Here is a 22,511-nt window from a genome sequence, read left to right on the forward strand (position 1 = left end):
CACAACCGTTGCCCCCCTCCCCACGAAGGGTCAGTCAAATTCTCAGTGTCTGACTGCTCCCCAGTTGGCCAGATGTGACACACCTAGGGAAAACACCCACAGTCTCAGCACCCTCCTTCTACTTGCCACTGTTTAGAGAGTGAACTGATTTCTTTCTGGCCCAGCCTAACTTTCAGAGGGCTTCCCTGTTGGCTCAGTGGTCAAGAATCTGCCTGCAATGCTGGAGATGTGGGTTCAACCTCTGGGTCAGGAAGATCCCCAGGAAGAGGGCATGGCAACCAACTCCAGTGCTCTTGCCTGGAGAATCCTGTGGACAGAGAAGCCTATACAGTCCACAGGGTCACAAAGAGTCAAACACAACAGAAGCAACTTAGCACATAGCACAGCTTCTCAGAGTTGCATTGCTGGTGAACTGGTCCCCAGAGCATGGGCTGTATTCCCAGTTTCTTAGGAACAAACTCTCCAGGAGGTCCAGGAGCTAATAGTCATATGACAATCTGGAGGGTCAGAACTTCATTCTCCAGAACTATGTCAACTGGATCAGGAGATGGGCAGAAAGCCACATGCCTCCCAGCCTACCCCAGGCAAGCAAACAGCTGCTATCTCAGCCTAGGTGTGCCCTTTCCCCACCTTGGCACTGAGAGAGCAATCTGGGTGACATCCCTGGCTTAACTGCAATGACATCTCCGCTTCTCAAAGGCCTTTTGGTTCCTGAGCTAATTAAAAGCTCCAAACAAGGAGGACACACTTAATCCTATTAATGACTTCTGGGCAGGAACCATGAGCCCAGCCCTCTGAGGGAGTGACTTTCTGGCCATATCCATTTGCTCAGGTGCCTGGTGATTGTTTATCAGCCCTTTCAAGAGATTAAGCTGTACTCTGGAGCGAGTCACTTAGATAATGGATCCAGGGGGCCTGGGAGTGTCCCGTGACCACGGAGCATGCAGCCAGCCCACATCTTGGCTCACACAGACTACATGGTCACTATTCTCCAACTTCTAGCTCTTCAGAACCATTAGGGGTACTTGATGAGAAGAGGGGTCCTTACCTCATCTCTCCTACCACCCCCCCACCCCCCCACTCCTCCCCCCCCCACTCCTCCCCCCCCCCCACTCCTCCCCACCCCCACCCCCAATAACTTTCACGCACAGGAAAGCCGGATACAGTCTTTGCCCTAGGGATCTGAGTCCAGAGGGGTCAGAGATACAGGAGCAAACAATGACTATCAAGGAGGTAAGCACACCATATCCTGTGAAGGTATAGCAATGGTAACTGCTTCAGTCTGGGGTCAGGGAAGGCTTCTTGGAGGAGGAGACCTGAAAATCCCCCCAATGAGAGGAGATTTGTGGAGGGCCTGTGAGATGGAATTCCCTGACTTTGGACTTGGTTCAGACTCCTGCATAAGCCTAGAGGAATAGAAATAACTCAGCTCCCTCGTGAACTTAATGGAGTGTGGTTGGCAAAGCCTTAAGAAGCTGAGGTTCAAAGAACATGGTTACTGGAGCTAGGAAATATTTGCTTCAAGCCCCTACCTCGAGCAACAGAGATTTGCAAGGCTAGCTCGCAGCTGTCTCTTTAAAGGAGTAGGGAAATGATTGCCTAGACCACACCCCCTCCTCATTAATATGAAATTATCGTGAATATTGATGTGGGAGGCGTGGCGCCTCGGCCAGCTGGGCTAACCAGCCCGGGGTTCCCGGCTTCGCAGAGAGGAAAAGTGACAGAAGCCGTGCAGAGGGAGACGCAGAGAGAGCGGAGCGCCCGGCAGCCACCCAGTCTCAGGGGGGAGCGCTCAGCTCCCCCGCCCCCGGCTCCCACCCTGTCCGGGGGGCTCCTCAAGCCCTCAGCCCCACTCCCGGGCTCCCCATGGAAGCCAGCTGTGCCCCGGCAGGAGCCAGCGGAGGAGGAGTCGGCTAGATGCCCACGGTGCGCCCGGGGCCCCTGAGCGCAGCCCGCTCTGCGCCGCTGCCCTAAAGGCCTCCGCGCCCCCCGCGCCCCCGACCCGGGGCCGCGCGGCCTCTGCCCGCCCCTCCCCCGGGGCTTCGCCCGGGACCTGCCCGCTCCCCCCTCCCACCCCGCCCGCTTGCCAACGCTCGGGCCGGAGCTCTGGGCCGGGCGCGCCGCCGCCCTGGAGTGAGGGGAAGCCCAGCCGTTGGGGGGGTCTCCGGAGCCGGCCGTGATGGACGCCGTCTTGGAGCCCTTCCCGGCCGACAGGCTGTTTCCCGGATCCAGCTTCCTGGACTTGGGGGATCTGAACGAGTCGGATTTCCTCAACAATGCGGTAAGATGAAGGGTCTGGGCTTCGCCTTCCTCCACTCCTTACGCCTCTTCGCGGTGCACCTGGGGCCTCCAGAAGAACGGGACTATATACATCACAGGGCAGAAGTGGGGGGGAGGGAGGCTCGGCGCTGGGTCCCCTTGAGAGACACGTACTTCGGGCTCTGAGATTCGGTGACCCGATCCCTCGACACTTCCCTGGAACCCCGAACCTGGACCGGAGCCTCCGAGCTTGCGCCAGTCCGCGCTCCTCCTGGGGGCTCGGGTCCGTGTGGATACACTGGCCTCGGCCTTCCAGGGGAAGGGAACTCGTCGAGGAGTCGGGGCCATCCGATCCCCGAATATGAGCTCAAGAGACACGGATTCTGCCCCTGCCCCAGTTCTCCTAGTCGTCCTCCAGCCCCGAGCCCGGGGTTCCGGGGCCAGATTGGACACAAAGTGGTGGCGCCCTTTCCTGCGCCCCCTTTAGGACCTCGGTGGCTCTGCCTCTGGCTCTCCGCTGGGGGGCGCACAGGGGAGTGTTCGAAGGGCCAGAGACCAGACGCCCATGGGGGCGGGGGGTGGGCCAGAGCCAGACCCCGATTTTGAGCCAGACTCGGAAATTCAGGGGTGCTGCCGTGCCTGCCCCCCAGGAAATCAGGCCAGAGATTTCCCCCAGGGAAGGACCTGACCCTCAACTGGTCGGGGGCAGCACAGGGTGATCGCTCAGGAGGAGGGAGGTTTTTCTCTGGGTCTGTTTCTCAGCCCCTCGAGTCTCTCTCCTTGCGGCTTGTAACTATCCGTGTCTCCGGGCTTATGCTTCTCTTCTGTTCCCCGCGCCCACCCCCGGTAAAGAAACGTGGCTTCTTTCTTCTTCCCTCCCTCCTTCTCTCGGGCTCAGCCTTAAGGCGCTGGGATTGGGGGTGGGGTGGGAGATGGGCTCTGTAAGGGGAGAAAGCATTGGGGTTCAGAAGGGCCTGCAGAGTTGAAACGTGGACAGCTTGGGGGTTCTGAGGGGATCCCCACCCCAGGCAGTGAACTGCCTCTCTCTCTCATGCACTCAGTAATCATCTCAAGGGTCTCTATTTGCTGACCTCTAACTCCTGGGAGTACCATGAATTTGGCAGACAAGAGTCAAGTGCACACAGATTTAAGGGATTGGGCATCTTGGACTTCCACCTAAACTGTCCCATGCTGCTGATGGGTAAACAAGCCCAAAGACAGGAACGCGAGTCAGGGAGGCACGGAGTGAGAGGTCCCCTGGTCCTCCATTAGGCAGCAGATCCAGGTCACCCTGCTGTCTGAGGAAGGTCCCGGGTTCCAGCCAGAGAAAGCACACTTCTGCAGACAAGGAGGAGGGGAGAGAGCTTGACCTGGTAGCAGGGAGACCGGAGTTCTAGTCCCGCCTCTGCTTCTGCTTCTCCCTGGGAGCCTGGGCTGTGGTTTCCCGCCTGCGCCTGTTTCTTCGTTTACAATACAGGGAGAGGTTGGATCAGTCTTTCCAAGGATGCTGTGGCCCAGGGATCTGGGGTTCCACGCACTCCTCCTGAAGCTGGTGACAGACACTGGTCAGAGGGAGCGGGGCTTGCTGGAGCGCATGCCTTTGTTGCTGGAGCCCCCTGTGAGGTTCCCTGAGCCCGCAGCAGCTCCGATTTGGGCTTTCTTCTGAATGAACTCTGCTGCCTACAGCCTCCTGCTGCGGCTGCATTGAGCCTTGTGTCCCCCAGCTGCTCATCTGGGCCTTGGTCCAGCGCAGGAAAGGGTGCGTGATTGTGATCAGACAGTGATATCCAGTACTGGGCCTGGGGAGGAAAAACTCTGCTGAGGGAGCTCCTTATCTCAGGCCCAAGCAAAGCCAGGTGAGGCAGGGGGAGAGGAAAGAATTTCTAAGAGGAAAGAAAGCTCCTGGGATGGGAATCAGGAAACTGGGTTCTAGCTGTGCTTCTGCTGCCAGCCAGCTGGGCAGTTTAGACAAGTGACTTTTCCTCCTGTGGGCCTTGGATTCTTTATCTGAAACATGGAGCTATAGAGGGCTTTCCCGTAGTGTTATTATAGAGATTTAGTGAGAAAATTGAAGATTAATGTAGGATGATGCCTGCCAGGTAAGTTTCCATAGGTAGCATGCTCTGGAGATTAATGGAGATGAATGTAAGGACTACTCCGATAGGAGTTGCTGTGTGCCCCTGAGCAAGTTACCTTCCTTTTCTGGTGCCTCCCTTTAGATATCTAAGATCCCTCCCAGTTGGGAACCCATTCCAACCTCATCCCCAACTCCCTTTTCTTTCTGCATAAGGATAGGAAAGTGTTTCCAGGGTTAAAGATGGGAATGAGTGAGGTCTGTGTGCTTCTCAGTCTGGAAGATGGAGGGTAGGTTATTCACTATCCTTAAAAATCCAGATAAAGGCCATGAAGTCACAGTAGAAACCATATATGCTCTATTACTCTATTAAAAAGGCAAAACATCAAAAAGGATGTTCACCCTGAGCACATGTGTAAGAAATATGCATGCTCTTAGAGACAGGAGAATGAGTTTCATACTCTGCATAAGTCTTGTGTGCTTGGGGGTGGCCAGGGGTGCTGTATTTTTCCTTCTATGAGGACATCTTTATCCTGTGGCAATCTAGTCTATGTGATTCTCAGAGACATCCCTGGGAAGGAGCTCCCTTTCCTGCCCAGTGAGGGGGCTTCTCCTCCCATCCCCTCCCCACTCTCCCACAGTTCCTGATGTCTACCACTCCCCCCAACTACAGCCCTCTTCCCTGGGACCCCTCAACCCCTGGGCAGGTAGGAGAGAGGGCCTGGTGTTCAGAAAACTGGGATAAAGGACCAGAGGGAGAACAGGTCACGTCCCCAGAGAGAGATACCAGCTCCGTCCTCTGGCTCAGGGGAAAGGATGACTCTGGTTTCTCTAGAGGGAAATGGCTCTGGATCCTAGAGAAGCCCCACAGCTGGGAGGGTGTGGGGAGGAGGGGAAGGCGGAAGAAGAGTTCTGTTGTCTCCGAGGGGCGCAGCAGGAAGCTGCAAGGATGTTTGCCCAGCACACTCATTCACCTCCCTGCAGCTGGGGAGGCCAGGTGTGGGAATGACTGGGACCAGGGACCAGGCCTGGAGAAGAGGGGTGTGAGAGCTAAGGCTGATCATTGTCCCCAGGCCCCCTAGCCTGGCTTCTCCTGTGCTAAGCAGGGCCGCTACCATCACCACCCCAGCCTTTGGGGGATTTAGGGAGATTAGAGAAGTATGTGCATTTGGGTGTTTCTTTGTCTGTGTGTGGGCCTTTAACAGCCCTTAAAAGAGGAGGGGTGTGTGTGTGTGTTTCTCTTTAAATTTTCACCAACAGGAAAGAGGATCCAAGGAGGAAAGAACTCTAGTCTCCAAATAGAATCTACTAGAAAAAAACTAATAGAGAAAAACTAATGGAGGAGCCCAAATCTCAGAACCCCCATTCAGGAAGGGAGATCACTCCAGACACCTCCTCTTCTTCCAAAATGCTGAGTTTGTTGTGGGCAGCTTTGTATTTTGTTTTCGCTCCCCCTCCGCCCAGCTAGGATGTGAGCTCCTTGAGGGCAGGTGTTTATCTGTCTTGTTCATTGCTGTATCCCCCCAGTGCCTAGGGCAGTGCTTGGCACAAAGGAGGTTTCAACCAACCACTGCTGATGAATGAAAGGGAACCCAGGCCAGGCCGCACGTTCTTTAGGGAAGAGTAAAAAGGATGCTCATCTCCTCCAGCCATCAGGGTCCTGTGGCCCATGCTGTCTCTGAAATTCAGGAAGATTTCCAATAAATTATCATTGCCTTGAATCATCCCTACCCTCGGTGCAGAGTGCCATAGCCCCTGGTCTAGGATGGTCTCCAGCTGACTGATCCACAGCATATTTGAACTTGTGGCTTAGGCCTCACCCTTGAGCATGGGTTAGCTCCAAGGCTTCCATCTTCCCCCGTTTCCCATTGTTCAGGTTGCTCTGGGACACCTGGATCCACACTCACCCAGCTTAAAACTAAATCTTTTCTAGTCCTGCCCTAGGGCCTATGTACGTGCTATTCCTGACCTCTAGAATGCTTGCTCCATCTCATCTTCCTCAGTTCAGACGTCACCTTGTTAGAGAAGCCTTTCCAACCACCTTAAGTGACTCCCTCCATCATTTTGTTTCAGTTCTTTGTGGCTATTGTTGGCCATATTGCATGGCTTGCAGGATCTCACTTCTCTGACCAGGGATTGAACCCATGGCCCCTGCAGCGGAAGTGTGGAGTCAGCCACTGGACCACCAGGGAAGTCCTTGTTTCAGCCCTTTGATTTCTTCATAGCCTATATCCCAGCTTACAGTTATCAGCTTATTGTCCATTTCCTCTGTGAGTAAGCAAGTTCCCTGAGAACAGAGACCATGTCAGTTGTGTTCATCGCCATAAACCTAGCACAGTACCATGAAACCAAATAGGCACTTAATACAGTAAAACTCTGCCGTGAGACAATAAACCGAGTGCAGGAATTTTCAATCATGTAAAATGTGGAGTTATGTTATTGTGAGATCAATGAAAAGTAGTACTTTTCAGATGGTCTGTACTATCACAAAAAAACACAAAAGTAAAGATGTGAAACCTCAGTACATGCAGCAGACCAAACTAAGGACATTCTAAAGGAGCACAAGGCAGCCACTTCTTTACCTGCCCACAAAGATAAGAGTTTTGCCCACCTTTATTTGAGGTGGGCCCCAGGTATAGGCCAGAAGCCAAGTCTGGGTCCTGTTGCAGTGTACTTTGCTCCATTTCAAGGGTTTACTGTATTTGTAGAGAAAATGACTGCAGATCAAGGCAGTCCTTGTAAGGGAAGGGGAGACAGTTTTCGTAAAGACAGGCCTGAGTGTTCAGGACGTGTACTGATAATTCCAGAGGGGGCCCCGGATTCTCGGGTCCTGGCCTGGCCAGCCCTGAGGGTAACGGGGATACTGGATCCCACGAAAATGCTGTCTATGCCCCGTTCTGCTGTGAGGGCCCTCCGGCTTCCCTGGCCTGGCCGGGAATTTGCTTGGTTATTCTTCAACACACACATCCCATCCTTTAACAACTGGGAACCAAATGAGCGCCAGTGCCGGTCACCGTGAAGAGTGACCTCCAGCCACTCACGACCGAGTGAGAGAGACAGACATGGATGTTGACAGAGTGGCACGGATGCCACGAGGGAGCAGGGCACCAAGGGAGCCGAGGAGGCGCCCCCAGCTGGGCTGCTGGTCTTGGAAGACTCAGAGGAGATGGCCTCCACTCCCTCCCTCTCCAATATCCCCATCCCCTGTTGGCAAAGGAGTTATCAGGAGGCATTTCAGCAGGGAGGACTGGGGCTGTGTCCATTTTACTGAGCCTGGTATACGGGCATTATTGTCCCTTGTGAAGATGAGAAAACCAACACTTACAGAGGAGAGGAGATCTAAATGCTGTTCTCAGGGCAGGGTCCCATGGGGTCAAGGGGGAGAAAGCCCTGTCTTCTCTACCATTCTTGTTCTGATTTGAACTTTGCCTTCTAGGGCAAGGAACGTTTGAGATTGCAGATAGCAGAGGGGCCTCGCCTTCACCCTCACCTACTCCCATCTTTAGGGCACTGTGGATGCCTAGAGCCTTAAGGGCAGAGCCAACACATTGCCTGGCCTGTGAGAGGAGAGACCCCACGTCCCTTCCCCTACGTTCTCTTCATCCTCACTCCCTGGCCTACCTGGGATCTTGGAGCTTTGCTCTCTGCAGCCTCCAGGACTCCCCAGGAGGGTCTGGCTGGCCACTGTACCAGGACAGGGAAGGATGAAGGGCACCCCACTTTGTGTATTCCCCTCCCCCATATGGTGTTTCTCCTGCAAGTCCTGGTCCCAAGTCCTCTCAGAGCATCCCTCTGTGGGACATGGCTTGCCCTTGAACCTCCCTCAAGAAACCAGCTCCAGAAGCCAGAGAACAGGCTGTTCTTCTGGCTGGCTCGGCACTCCAGGGGGCAGGATGGAGGAGGAAGGTCTGGGTGGAGTTAAGTCAAGACCACGAGCATTGCTCTGGCTAGAACACGATGTAATCCACTTCAGCAGGCAGAGTAGGTAGTAGAACCCTGGAGCAGGACTGGGGAGAAGGTAGGCTTGAGGATGTCTGGTTCAGGGGAAGCTGGGAGGGCGGGCAAGATACAGCCCAGATCTCTGACCGTGAGAGAAAACAGATCAAAGGGGATATCCCTGGAATGTCAAAGATCCCGAAACTTACAACCTGTACACAGCATGTCATCCGAGAGGCCAGCTTCATGGCTGGAGCAATACTGGGCTTCCCTGCTGCCGGGTTCAGTGTGCCTCGTCCCCCAGCTCTTGCAGGACAGAGCCCTTGCTGCAGCTGCCCTGACCCTTTGGTTCTGGGCCCAGGAGCCGCTTCACCCATCACAGAGCGGCTGACACATCTGGGCTGGGCTGTGTGGTCCGACCAAACAGCTGGACAGCAGCAGCAGCTGTCCCCCACTTCCCCCTTCCAAAAGAATAACAGAAATGAAAGCAACAGTGGAGAAAGGCAGGCTCTTCAGGCCCGCATGGAGAGCCAGGAGGCAGTTTGCTTTGCTTTTCCCTTTAATGCTCATTTACTTATTTTTGGCTGTGCTAGGTTTTCACTGAGGCGTGCAGGCTTACACTAGTTGGGGCGAGCAGGGACTCCTCTATTGTTGCAGAGCATCGGCTCTAGGAGGGCAGGTTCAGTAGTTGGGACGCAGGGGCTTAGTTGCCCCACAGTGTGTGGGATGCTCCCCTCCCAAGCCCGGGCCAGGGATTGAACGTTTGCCCTCCGCATTGACAGGTGGATTCTTACCCACCGGACCACCAGGGAAGCCCCTGGCAGGCAGTTTTAAAGCAGCAATTGAGGGGACTTGCCAGGGAGGCAGGCAGGGCTAAGCCTTCCCCGTGTGTTCCCCTCTGCGGAACGTCCCCCCTGCTCCTCACCTCATCGCCCCAGCTCACTGTGTGACCTCGGGCAAGTCCCTTCCCCTTTCCGGGCCTCAGTTTCCTTGTTGCTGAACTGGACTGAGAGTTCTTGAGGGGAGGGCAATTATTTTTGTCTACTCCCTAGTCATGGCCACAGTGATTGAGTGCTCAGGAGATGTTTATTTATTGAATAGATGGAAGGAAGAAGTGAGAAGGGGTGACGGATGAACAAGGGGGTGGGTGGGTAATGGAAGAAAGGGTACTTCCACACGTCCAGCTTTGATGGTACTTCAGGTGGCTTTTGTTTATTTATCAAGTAGTGAATCTTCACCTAAATCCCACATATGCCTTTTACTCTATCATGGACCTTTTCTTTCTGTTTTTTTCCAAGTTTCATTGACGTATACTTGATTTACAATGTTGTGTTAGTTTCGAGTTTATAGCCAAGTGAATCACTTACACATACATATATATATCCATTCTTTTTCAGATTCTTTTCCCATATGGGTTATTAGAGAATATTGAGTAGTAAAGTTCCCTATGCTACACAGTAGGTCCTTGTTAGATCTACTTGATATACAGTAGTGTGTGTATGAATCCCAATCTCCTAATTATGGTGGCCTTTTCTATATGAAATATGTCATGCACATAAGAGAATATATATATACGCATATATATGAATTACAAAGTGTAATAAAATGGACACCTAGGCACTCACTACTAGCTCAAGAAATTGACCCAGGTCTCAATATCCTGGGATCTCAAAGTTGCATGAGTTGGAAAAGTTGAGCTGCAGACTCTAAATCCACACTCCACTCTGGGCAGATCCTGGATAGGAACTCTCCTGAGACCTGGTGCCTATTCCCAGACCCCACCTAACCTGACAGCAAGTCCCAGGTCAGACGGCAGATACCTCAGAAGCCCTGGGAAGCCAAGCCATACCTGAGGTGGGTGGGGTGGCCACTAGTGGTCGATTTTAGCCCTGCCCAGACCTGGGAGCAAACTGTGGCTCTCACCGCTCATCATCTGGGTCAGTTTGGACAGCGCCTTAACCTCTCTGAGCTTATTTTCCTCATCCATAAAGGAAAGATGACTGTAGCACACAGGGTTCTTAAGAACTCAGTCAGATAACTCTTGCAGAGTCTAGCACAGCGCACGGCACATGGCAAGCCCCCTATAAACAAAACAGTAGTTGTTTCTGGTGTTTTTATCCTGATTGTCGTTGTCAGAAAGGCAGGTCCCCAGCACCGGACAGCCCTTGGAGGAATGTCCCAGCTTCATCCCTTTGCCGATCCCTAACCATGGGGGTTTTATTTGCCTGTCTGTTTGACCTCTCTGAAGCTGAAAAGCTGTCTTCTTTGGGTAAAAGCAGAAGACCCCAGGCCCTTTCTTAGGGCTCTGTCTTCCAGGACATCAGGAGAGGGATGGCCAGGGATGGGCAAACCCGGAAACCCGGGTGAAGACCCAGTGCATGGAATGGGGGCCCGTATTTTGTGTCTGGCCCTGTACTAGGTGGGACTGGGGCGGCAGAAAAATCCACCACTCCTTCTACACCCAGTGTTGTCACGTGTCCTTAAGAGCACAAACTCTGCAGCCAGAGCTTAGGTTCAAATCCTGGCTCAACCACTCGCTTACTCTCCCTTCTCTGTGCCTCAGTTTCCTCAACTGTTAAATGGCAGTACTGATAGCACTTACCTGGTCTTCTGAAATTTGAATCAGGTACTGCATGGAAGGAGCTAGAACAGCTGTTGTTCAGTCTCTAAGTTTATCCAACCCATTGCGACCCGACGAACTGCAGCATACCAGGCTTCCCTGTCCTTCCCTATCTCCCAGAGTTTGCTCAGACTCATGTCCGTTAAGTTGGTGATGCCATCCAACCATCTCATCCTCTGTCACCCCCTTCTCCTTTTGCCTTCCATCTTTCCCAGCATCAGGGTCTTTTCCAATGAGTTGGCTTTTCACATCAAGTGTCCAAAGTACTGGAGCTTCAGTACCTGGCATATAAATATCAACTATCATTATTATTATTAGGTATACTATATGCCAGGCCTATGTGAAGCCCTGCAGTGGGTTCAGGATAAAATCCATCCTGTATCTGACCTTCAAGGTGGTTAAAGTTTAGAAGGAGAGATGGGCCCCATTGTGGATAATTAGAGTTCAAGGCATGATATTAACCAGTGACCTAACTGTCTATGAGTGCTACAGTGAAGATGGATAGGATTCTTCCAGCTGGATGATCAAGGAAGGCTTCCTGGGGGAAGCAGCACCAAGTTGGACCTTAAAAGATGATAGGAGTTAGAATGAGGAGATAAAGGGTAAAGGCCTCCCAGGTACAGGGAATGATACAAGCAAAAAGCCCTGCAGCCATGGAGCTTCTAGCCTGTTTAAGGAGCCATCCAACTAGGCTGGAGGGAAAGGAAAGATGAGGCATTCCAGCTACAGTGGGAAGTTGAGATCAATCTGTAACAGACCTTGAATGCTGTGCTTAGGAACTGGGAGTGTTTTCAGCTGGCAGAAGGGGGCCAACGCAAGTTTTCAAACAGAGTTCTGAGCTGGACAGGGTGGTGGTCCCAGCTGTCCTGAACTGTCTCAGTGCTAGGAGGTCTAGCGTCCATTAGGATAACCCAGCTATCTGCCTGTCTGCATGAACAGGGCCTCTCCCACCAGACAGACAGCACCGTGGGCCCTCTCTGTGCCCAGAGCAGGCCGAGGCAGCAGCAGACCCCAGGGCCCTTCTCTCCTCTGATCTCTACCCCCTGCCCTGATGTGACTCGCACACTGGCCAAGAGCACCAGTTCCCTGCTGACTGCCTCATCCCCAGCACTCAGGGCCAGGCTGACCTGGGGAGGCCCAAGGCAGCTCCACCCTTGCAGAGATACAAGTTGTCCTAGCTCTGATCTGAACCATGTCCTGCCTCCTGGCCCAGCCCCAAGACCTTAAGGGGGTTCCCTTACCCCCACAGTACAATTCAAGACCCTCCACTATCAGACCAAGTGTGTCCTTATTGACCTTGAAGGAACCTAGAAGGATCTGAGCCCTCCCTCTGAGCCCAGCCCAGCTTGGCACCTCCTCTCCTTGGCCCTCCCACCAATCATCTGGGACAAGATACCCAAAGCCCCTTCCATCACCCTCCCAGAGAGGAGGATCAACCCTGCCCTCTACCACCCCAAAGCCTTCACCCCTCTCTCTCCCAGGGCTGCAAATCAGTTCCACATTTGGGATCTGGCAGGCATTATCTGCTCAGAACTTTCCCCTCCCAGTTAGCTCAGTCTTCCATCTCCCCACCATTGGTCATGGTCAGCCCATGGGGTGTGCGGAAGGGGAAGGGCTTTTTAAAAATTTTTTGGCCTTTGGCAACCCCTTCAGAGGCCTGAGAGGGAGCTGGACTGAGGCAAGGTACCAGAGGGACAGTGGACGCGAGGTTCTCCCGGGGAGAGATGAAAGAGGAAGGGCAGGGGTTGGGCAGAGGCAGAGCTTGAGCAAGCAGATGAGGGGCTGAGGGGCTGGGGGTAGTGAGGGAAGGACCGAGGTAGTTCCCAGCTCAGCACATTCCTGAGACATCTGGACGTGCTGGAAGGGCCCCAGCTGGCCTGATGGCTGTGGCTCCAGCTTCTCCACTCTGTGATGTCAGGACCCAGCGTTTCCCCCTCCTCTCAGAGTCCCACTGGCCTAGGGTCCACCTCGGGGCCGCGTGCTGGACCTCTCACCCCCAGGGAGCAAGAAAGAAATCCTTGGGGCAGTGGAGTCAGAGGAGGGCCTGGCCTGAGGCAGGAGGCAGACATTAAAGACCCAGGGCTTTGCCCAAGCAACTGACTCAAGGAGATTCCTCCTCTGGGCTGATGATGCCTGCCCCTCCCTTCTCCTTGGAGGGGAGATGGAGACAGGGTGGAGACTCTGGGAACAGCTTCGTACCTGGGGCGATGTGGTCCTGGGCAAGTCCATTCCCTTTCTGACTCTCCGTTTCCCTCTCCGTAATAATAACAATAATAATAACTACATTTGAAGGGAGCCTTCTCTGTATCCTGCACTGCACAAAGCACTTGGCAAGTGTGACCTCATTTGACCCTCACAGCAACCTCACCAGTGCTGGGGTAGGTATAAATACTCCTAGTTTATAGCTGAGACAGAGGCTCAAAGAGGTTAAGTAATTTGCCCAAGGCTACACAGCAGGCAGCAGAGCTGGGATTAGAACAGGGTCTGTCCGCTCATAACCATTAAACTCCATCGCCTCCACAAGGAAAAGGGGATGGACGTGATGATGCCAGAATTCCTTTCAACTCTTAAGATTGTAATGATTTCTTTTGGCTATCGTGGAGCTCTTCGAGAAGGGCAGGGGCAGGCATTAGTCACACACTGGGTGGGGGAAGGAGAGCAGAGGCCGCTGGCTTTGAAGCATCAGATGGGTCAGGCATCTTTGGAGGTTCCTCCTCCAGAGAAGTCCAACCCCCTCAGAGTCACAGCCCGATCCCCAGCCGAGCCCGGGGGTCCCACACCTTCCCTGAAGGAAGGGAGTAAATAAGGAGAGAGAGAATGCAACTTCTTCCAAAAATAAAACCTGAGGACAACTCAGACAGGCCGGGACCGCTGAGGAAGCCAGAGGCCAAATGCTGAGTGCACAGAGGAGAGGGAAGAGGCCAAGGGAATTCCAGCCAGAGCCCGGTGGCAGGCTCCGGCCCAAAAGGGCCTTCCAGCTGGCCAGGGGCCGGGAGAGCAGCCCAGCCGGCTGGCCACTGGGCTCCATTTATACTCTTGGGCCTGGCCTAAGTCTGGGGACAGTGCCTCCAGCGCTGAGTTGGGGGCTGTGTTCCCCGGGGACCTGGTCTGGCTGGGGCTTAAGAGAGCAAAGCCTTGGGAAGGAACAACCCGGAGAATGGGTACAATGGGCCCCACTAGGGAGGAGCTGAGGGAAGGTGTCCAGACACATGGAAACTCTGCCTGGAGCAGGAGCAAGCTGGCATTAGAGCGGAATTCAGGGCAGTTCATTCCTGGAGGCTCAGCTGCAGAAAAAAACGCCTCCGTCCCTTTGCTCCCTGGCTCTTTCCTTCATTCACCCACTCGCTCAGTCAGTCACTCGGCAAACAGCTGAGCACCTGTGATGTGCTGGGACTGGTGCTAGACTTTGGAGACACAGATGAGGATTGGACACAGCAAGACCCAGAGGTGACACGGCTGGATCATTTCAAGCGACACTAAGGAACTTCTCAACTAACCTAAGAGCCAAAGGGAGTCATTAGTGGACAGTGAGCAAGGAAGTCGCATCGTCATATTTATGTTAGAAGATCCCTCTTGATGCAAGGTGGAGACTGTTCGAGAGACAGAGCAGAGTTCAAGCCTTGAACCTACCTTCAGAAATGGGTGGTCACACTGCTAGTCAGGAAGCCTTCTGTGAACAGGAACTGGGCTTAGTTCATCTCTGTGTCCGCAGGGCTGGTGCACAGTAGGTCCTCAGTAAACCCTGAACAAATGCATAAATGATGAATAAGTGGCAGGCGGGAACACTCACCACTACACTAACGAAGATAAATGATGAATAGATGGATGGGATTAGACGCCCTGATTCTCCCGCAGTCTCCAGTGCCAGTCCTGGCACTTAGTCTCCAGTGTCCTGAGCTGTCCCGCAGGGATCCTCTGGCCATTGCCTGTGGACCAACATCTCCAGCAGCCAGACCATGGGCTTCTGTGCCCTCAGTGGTGCCAGTCACAGCTAATCCCAGCCCTGGGCGGCGGCACTAACTGCCATCGCTTCCTCCTGCCCAGACAGTACCTGGCACCCGCCCCAGGGTTGGGCCACAGAACATGGGCCGCCTGGTTAGGAGATGCCAGGGGCTGGCTGGGAACCTGCCGGCCAGCTCCCCACTTTCCTGAGGGCCCCGTGGCCTGGCCAGGGATGGGCTCACAAAGTCAGGAGGGGGAGTTGGAGAGCCTAACAGGACAGGGGGAGCTGGAGAGACCGTGGCCCATTCTCTGCACAGTGGCAGCCCGTGGTGGGTACCAGCTGCCCTTCCCTCTCCCCCCTTCCTTTCTCTAGCACACAGGCACAGAAAAGCTCGTTCCCCATGCGGCGCCCTCTCCCAGCCCCAGGCCAGCCCAGGAATCCCAAGGCTCCCTCACTGGGGGGTCACATGACTCAGGCGTGTGGCTTGGCACAGTCGGCATTCGGTTCTGTGGTGGTGTGAGATGTTGTATGTGTTCCTGTAAGAATGTGCATGAGCACGTCTGTGACCGTGACTGGGGTGACCACACGTGTGTGTGTGCGCGCATGGGAGTCTATGTCTGTCTGATCACATATGAGGAGTGTGTCCTTGTTGGTTCTTAGTGGCTGCCGGTGTCAGCCTGTGTGAGCCCAGAGAGGGTATGTGTATTGATCCAACAGCACCTGTGCCGTGCTGTATAGAGAGCAGTCTGAATGTGTCTACGGGTAGGGATCTCGGGCTGCGTGGTCAGGGAGGTGGGGTTTCCCTGTGTAAGAAGGAACCTCACAGCCCACATCTGTGTAGCATGTGCACACGCGTACACGCATGCGCGCGCGCGCATGCGCGCGCACACACACACACACACACACACACACACACACACACACACACGGAAGCGTTTCTGCTTATTTGGACTTGGGCTCTGTGGTGAAGAGTTCGTTCGGTAGGGGGAAAATATGAAACCTCAGCAGCTGCCTTCCTGGGGCCTGTGGGGAATGGGGGATGAGAGTGAGGTTGGAGCTTGGAACAATGTGCTTCCCTTCACCCCCCATACCCTGCCAGGAAGGCTCAGGGAGGGGCTGGCTCCAGGGATGAGGAAAACCAGCTCCATCCCTTCATGATCCCCAGAGAGGCCAGGGCAGAGGAAAGAGCCCACTTTCTGAGGACTAGTCCACTTCACCCTGTGCCTGCCATCCCTGCCTTAATAGGAACACAGGGGAAACAGGCCTGGACAGAAGGCACCACCTGCGCCTGCCCAGATCTCAGAGCACAGCTGGATCTTGAACTGGGGTCTCCTGAGTCTGAGTCCAGGGCAGCCTTCCAGTCTAGCTCTGGGAGGATGCCTGGGTCTCACCTGCAGCCCCCTCCCCTCAAATGACTGGATGAATGTGTGCTAGTCGCTCGGTCACCAGGCTCCTCTGTCCATGGAATTTCCCAGACAAGAATATTGGAGTGGGCTGTCATTTCCTCCTCCAAGGGGTCTTCACGAATCAGGGATCGAACCGGAGTCTCTTGCACAGCAAGCAGACTGGTTACTGTCTGAGCCATCAGGGAAGTCAAATGACTGGAGAGTGATGCTAAAAGGCTGGGAGGGCCTGTTTGATAACTGTGTACCCAGGGGCCCACCTCCCTTCCCCAAGCCCCTCCCTGTTCTCTCTTGACCCTACCCCCACCCCACCCCCACACAGGGCACAACAGTGACTCAGACTGGTGGCCCCTCAGCTTGAAATAGGGGCAATTTTCTAGTGACCACGAGGCAAGTAACCGTCCGGGAATGTATGAGGGGGGTAGCCTGCGGGGGAGGGGAAGGGCTCTCCTCCCGTCTTTCAGCAGAGCTCACTCTCTCGGAAGGAATGTCCGGGCTCGGCATTCCCCGCCGCCCCCCCCTCCCCCCAATCCTTATCCCACAGCTCAGCCTGGACCCACTCCGGTCTCCTCCCTCCTTTCCCCAAACAGACTGCATCAGCCTGGACCGGGGGAGGGGCAGAAGCCCGTGATGGGGGCGCAGCCACGCCGACGTTCTAGGGGGCCTGAGAGAAGGGGGCGCTCTGAGGCTGCGGCAGCTTGAGTGGGGGAGACTCCTTTCCCATACACATCCTCAGCGGACAGCCGCGCCCCCAGAGCTTTCCCCTCGCTCTGCATCGACTCTCTAGAAGGAATTCGAGCTGGGGAACCGAGAGGAACCTCAGACGGCGCTATTACCGCCCCAGGAGTGTCTCGCCTCCCACCTCTCCCAGGGAAAGAGACCCCGCTCCCATCAGTGAGCCCCAAGCTAGGATGACTCCAGGAGGGAAAGAAGGAGCTGGAAGAGCCGCGAAGGAAGTTAAGAGTTGGGATCCAGCCTCCCTTTTTCGAGCTGGAGATGTCCGAGGAGACCCCCTCCGTCTTCACTTCCCCGTGCGGGGCTGAGGCCAGGCCAACTGATAAGGGACTCGGCACCGTAGGACTGCCAGGCCCATGGGCAAGCTCAGATGGGCCGTCTCTGCCTCTGCCCCAGGTGCAGGCAGGGACGCAAGACCAGACCCAATCCATACACTCCGCCCTTATCATCCCCGCGCCAACCGCGGAGGCCGAGGACCCTCCCAGGCAAAAGGCCGGGTTCTCCTCCCACCTCCTTGCCGCCGCTCCAGCGGCAGGCCTCGCGCAGCCTCCTCCCATTGGCCCAGACCTCCGCAGATCCGGCCAATGAGCAGGCTGGATTCCGGCACGGGGCGGCCCCCCGCGCACCCGCGTTAACTTCCCTTGGGCCAACGCTTGGCAGGCAGGTCCTGGTCCTTCTTTAATCTTAAAGGGCCGGCTGCTGAGACCCGGTCTCGGGAGGAGATGCTGCCTACGGGGAGGGGTGTGCGGGACCTCGAGCCCCGAGAGCTCGGGACCTCGCCTCCAAGAGAGTGGAACCGGCGCCGGCTGCGCGTGGCCGCCGAGAGGGAGCTTATGTTGGCAAAACTCTTGGAAAAAGTCTTTTAACAAGGAGGGAAACAAATCATAATATTTCCTTCTCTGGCTTCCCACCCTGGTTGCTTGGAAAGGCACCCCCATAAGAACGCTCACCCCCAGTAGAACTCGGTACCCCTCAGAACAGTAGGTAGGATCCTGCCTCCCACCCCTGTCGTGTCTGAAACCCGAACTTTCTGTGTGTGAACTGGAGGACGAGCTGGTTGTAGTTTTTTGGGGGGGTAGGGAGGCGGGACAAGGAGTCTTGCTGGAGCTTAGGAGGCCTGAGATCTCCAGAGGGGGCCGTCTGGGGTTTGGGGTGGGGAAGGTGGTTACAGAGGAAGAGAAGAGGTCAAGAAGAAGTTGCTCCGCTATTCCTGTGCAGCCCCAGAGCTGTTGGTAACCCCTCCCTCAACATCACCGCCTCACTATGTGATGGTGATAGGTCCCTCTCTGGACCTTAGCTTCCTCATTAGCAAGTGGGAGAGGGGGCGTGGACCATGGGTTTTCTCAGGGCCCTTCTGCCTCTAAATTGATGGTGTAAACCACAACTGGCTGAGAGGCCAGGCATCAGATAGAAATAGGGGTGATGGGACATGCCCACCGTCGCCACCGGAGGTCCACCCAGCACACAGGGAAGTCCCGAGCAAGGAAGCCCTGGTTCTCTAAGTGTCCCCTGCCCCCTCCACTGCCTGACCCTTGGCCGCCCTCCCTTCCACTTGGCTCCCACCCTCTGGAAGCTCTGTCCGGCTGGGCCTTGGCTGCTGTCTCCAGCAGGTGGGTGGGGGCCACTCACAAAGTGGGGCCAACTGAGCTCCCTCAGCAGGTTCCCTATGGGCACCCCATAAGGGGTCTCTGAGAAGGACTGGCTTATCTGCATGGAGCTGAATCCTTGAGGGACCCTGGCCCAGACTGGAGGAAGCCTCTCTCCTCTCCCAGGCCCCGGAAATGGGCTTGGCAAACCCTTATCGCCTGAGACGCAGCTGCTGAAGAAATACCTTAGCAGCTGACTCACTGGGCTCCTCACAGCCCTCTCCCACTGGGCCCCACATCAGGCCTTTGAGAGACCCTGAGAGAAAGAGAAGGAAAGAGAGAGAGAGGGCGCCCCCAGCTGGGCTGGCCCAGACTCCGCCAGAGGTGCGGCCCACACCGTCCAGCCTGTGACTGTGTGTTTGGGGGGCCTGGTGGACGGCCTTCGGCTGGGATCGTTATTATTCTTAGAGACTTGTTCAGCCTCTGACCTCCAGGTACTACCTCACCCCAGGCATTGATGGATCATTGACACACTGGTGGTGTTGCCCTCTGGGGTACAAGGCCCTGTCCCTCCACCAAGAGTTGAGTGTCTGTCCTGGGCCAGGGGCTGGGACCCAGCAGGTGAACAAGTGCAGACCCTAGCTCAGGGAGTTCACAGTCCAGCAGACGAGCAATTCCTGACCAGGGGAAAGGCCGGTGCCACTGGGGAAGGACTGGGTGGTGGCGGGTTGTGGACCCTTCACTGCCTTCCTTGGCTCCCTGGGCCTCAGTTTCCCTATCTGCCAAATGTAGATATGCAACTTCCTTGTCTCTTTGGATAGTTGTGAGGATTATATAAGACGGTGCCTATGAAAGCACTTTGGAAAGTTAACATCACAAGACAAATGCAGGCTAGTGATCTTAAGTTCTGACAAGCTGGGGAGAGGTGAGAGTGCTTAAGTCAATGGATTTGTGAACTCATTTTATCCTGGATTCTCTGATTTGGGGGGGAGGACCAAACCACCTCCCTGCATTGGCTCCAGGCTCAGTTCACCTCAGGCCCAGGGTTAGGCTTTTCGTAAAACAGCAATTATTGAGCACCCACTGCATACGAGGCCCTGTTCTCAGTGTTATAGGTCTACTGTGCAGGTGTATTTGTATGTTATTTGGATACATGTGTTTCATGCATTTCCTCACTTTATCCTCATAATCCTATGAGGGTAGCATTAAGCACCTAATGCATATTTGATCCTCATAACAACACTATGAGGTTGGAACTATTATTTTCCCCATTACAGATGAGGAAACTGAGGCCTAGAAAAGTGAATTAACTTAGCAAGGAGTGAGCTAAAAGTCTTGACCCCCTGAATCTTATTCTTACACCAAGGGCTTTTCTGATCATCCCTTCCAGACTAGGACAAGTGCCAATTATTCCAGGCCAGAAAGCTTCTTACCCATTCACCAGCTGGGACCCCCAGGGTCAGAAGCAAAACCCCAGCAAATTCATTCAGTCAGTGAAAAACGAATGCACAGGAGGCTTCCCTGTGGTTAAGACTCTATGGCTGCCATTGCAGGTGGGGGCAGAGGGGTGGGTTCGATCCCTGACTGGGGAACTAAGATCCCACGTGCAGCCCAGAGCGGCCAAAAAAAGAAAAATGAAGAACACTAACGTGTCCTTACATATTTATAATTTGCTGCAGTCCATGGGGTCGCTAAGAGTCAGACATGACTGAGACATTCACTTTCACTTTTCACTTTCATACATTGGAGAAGGAAGTGGCAACCCATTCCAGTGTTCTCGCCTGGAGAATCCCAGGGACAGGGGAGCCTGGTGGGATGCCGTCCGTGGGGTCACACAGAGTCGGACACGACTGAAGTGACTTAGCAGCAGCAGCAGCAGAGAGAAAAAACAAGAACTTCCTATGTACCAGCTGCTGCTGGATGCTTTATTAATAAGAGGTTTGTTGAGTAATTACTATGTACCAGGAACTATTCTAAGTGCTTTACATATATTAACTTGTTTAATCCTCACAATAACCTTAGCAGATAAGAACTATTATCACCCCCACTGTACAAAGGAGGAAATGAAGCATAGAAACATTGATCAACTTTCCTAGGATCACGGAGACCAGTATTTTTCAGACTATTTTGTTTCTGAGAAATATATTTTACATCCTTCTCATGAACATACACACACCCATAACTGAGATAAAAATTTACCACGTATTTAACTTCCCTATGTGCAGCCACCCTGGTATTTTTCTAATCTATTTTGTTCTGTTTTCTTTTTCCTTAAATTCTGGTCATGACCTGCTTCACAACCCACTACTGAGTCACCCCCTGCAGTCTGAACGGCATTGAGTCATAGCGAGGTCAGGGCCAGGATTCAAACCAAGTTATACGGCCCTGGGGCCTGATCTCTTGGCAGAAAGAATGTCTGGGAAAACGGAAACACTGGAGGCATGAGGACAAGTGAGGACCCTACCGATGAGGGGAACAGCTGTTCAGTCACTCAGTTGTGTCCGACTCTGTGATCCCAAGGACTGCAGCTCACCAGGCTCCTCTGTCCTCCACTATCTCCCAGAGTTTGCTCAAACTCATATCCATTGAGGGGAGCAGAGTCCTCGATAATCTCCCCACCTTGCATTCCAGCAAAAGAGAATAGAATACAAAAGTCACTGATAACGCCTTCGGAATGCAAACTTGCTGGCGGAGGTAGAGTTATTCTTTAGTACTTAGTTCCTTAGTCTTCTTGTGACAGAAGTAGGGTGGGCTGAGAAGCAGGCTTGGGCAATCTAAGCGATTTGACCAAGGTCACAGGGCCAGAATTATAGCCGTGTGTCCTATCGCTTGGATTCTTTCACACCATCCAGGGCACAACCTTGAGGATACCGCCAGAGAGGTTGGGGACGTCAGTGGAGGTGGTGGTGACGGTAATGTGCTGATGCAGTAACAGTAGAGATAGAAAGGATGATAGTTGGGGGACTTACCTGGTAGTCCAGCGGCTAAGATTACCCCGAGCTCCCAATGCAGGGGGCCAGGTTCAATTCCTGGTCAGGGAATTAGATCCCTCATGCTGCAACTGTGGGATCCTGGCCACCTGGGTTCACGTCCCAGTCTGAGGTACACGCTTTCGGTGGGAAGAGTGATGGGGAGGTTGCAGGTGTCGACTAAAAAAGATGCACAACAGGAGAGTTGGGAGTTAAGTTTTATTTGGGGGCAAAATGAGGACTGTAGCCCAGGAGACAGCACCTCAGACAGTTCTGAGAAACTGCTCCAAAGAGGATGTGGGGGAAGATCAATGCATATGATTCTGGTGAAGGGGGCGTTCCATGCAATCCAGCACTTCACTTACAAAAGGTGTTCTGCTAGTCACGAGGAGCTGATGTCACCAATGAAGAGATTTAGTGCTTGTCTAGATATGAGGAGATGCAAGGACTGGGATCATGAAATCAGTTGCTGAAAATGTCTAACTCTCTAAAGACCTGTGTCACTCATTTTTCTGGAGCGTAGGGTGCCTGACTCTCCTCCCTGAACTCCCGTCAGGGCCTGTCAAAGGTCAACAGCTGCAGTAGCACAGCGTTCAATCTCCACAGATGGTGGTTTAGTTGCTCTAGTTGCTTTAGTTGCTTCAGTCATGTCCAAGTCTGTGTGACCCCATAGACGGCAGCCCACCAGGCTCCCCCATCCCTGGGATTCTCCAGGCAAGAACACTGGAGTGGGTTGCCATTTCCTTCTCCAATGCATGAAAGTGAAAAGTGAAAGGGAAGTCGCTCAGTCGTGTCCCACTCTTAGCGACCCCATGGACTACAGCCTACCAGGCTCCTCCGTCCATGGGATTTTCCAAGCAAGAGTACTGGAGTGGGGTGCCATTGCCTTCTCCATTACTTGCTCAGTCATGTCCAACTCTTGGCGACCCTATGGACTGCAGCCCACCAGGCTCCTCTGCCCATGGGATTTTCCAAGCGAGAATCCT

General features: G+C 54.1%; 1 protein-coding gene and 1 long non-coding RNA gene across 2 annotated transcripts in view; one reads left to right on the top strand and one right to left on the bottom strand.

The window, feature by feature from the left end:
* Positions 1 to 1,683: 1,683 nt before the first annotated feature.
* CREB3L1 (cAMP responsive element binding protein 3 like 1) overlaps positions 1,684 to 22,511 on the top strand; it is a 37,053-nt gene continuing 16,225 nt past the window's right edge. The window contains exon 1 of the mRNA XM_019975630.2: positions 1,684 to 2,281. Within this exon, the coding sequence (XP_019831189.1) occupies positions 2,180 to 2,281 (102 nt within the window). The 5' untranslated portion in view covers positions 1,684 to 2,179. The remainder of the gene's footprint in view (positions 2,282 to 22,511) is intronic.
* Positions 3,324 to 16,057, bottom strand: LOC139187376 (uncharacterized). The gene is made up of 2 exons (XR_011570950.1): positions 14,520 to 16,057; positions 3,324 to 4,058 (listed from the first exon to the last, which is right to left on the bottom strand). It is a non-coding gene; the product is annotated as an uncharacterized lncRNA (long non-coding RNA).

This window comes from Bos indicus, chromosome 15 (assembly GCF_029378745.1).
Source record: "Bos indicus isolate NIAB-ARS_2022 breed Sahiwal x Tharparkar chromosome 15, NIAB-ARS_B.indTharparkar_mat_pri_1.0, whole genome shotgun sequence".
Taxonomy (NCBI): domain Eukaryota; kingdom Metazoa; phylum Chordata; class Mammalia; order Artiodactyla; family Bovidae; genus Bos; species Bos indicus.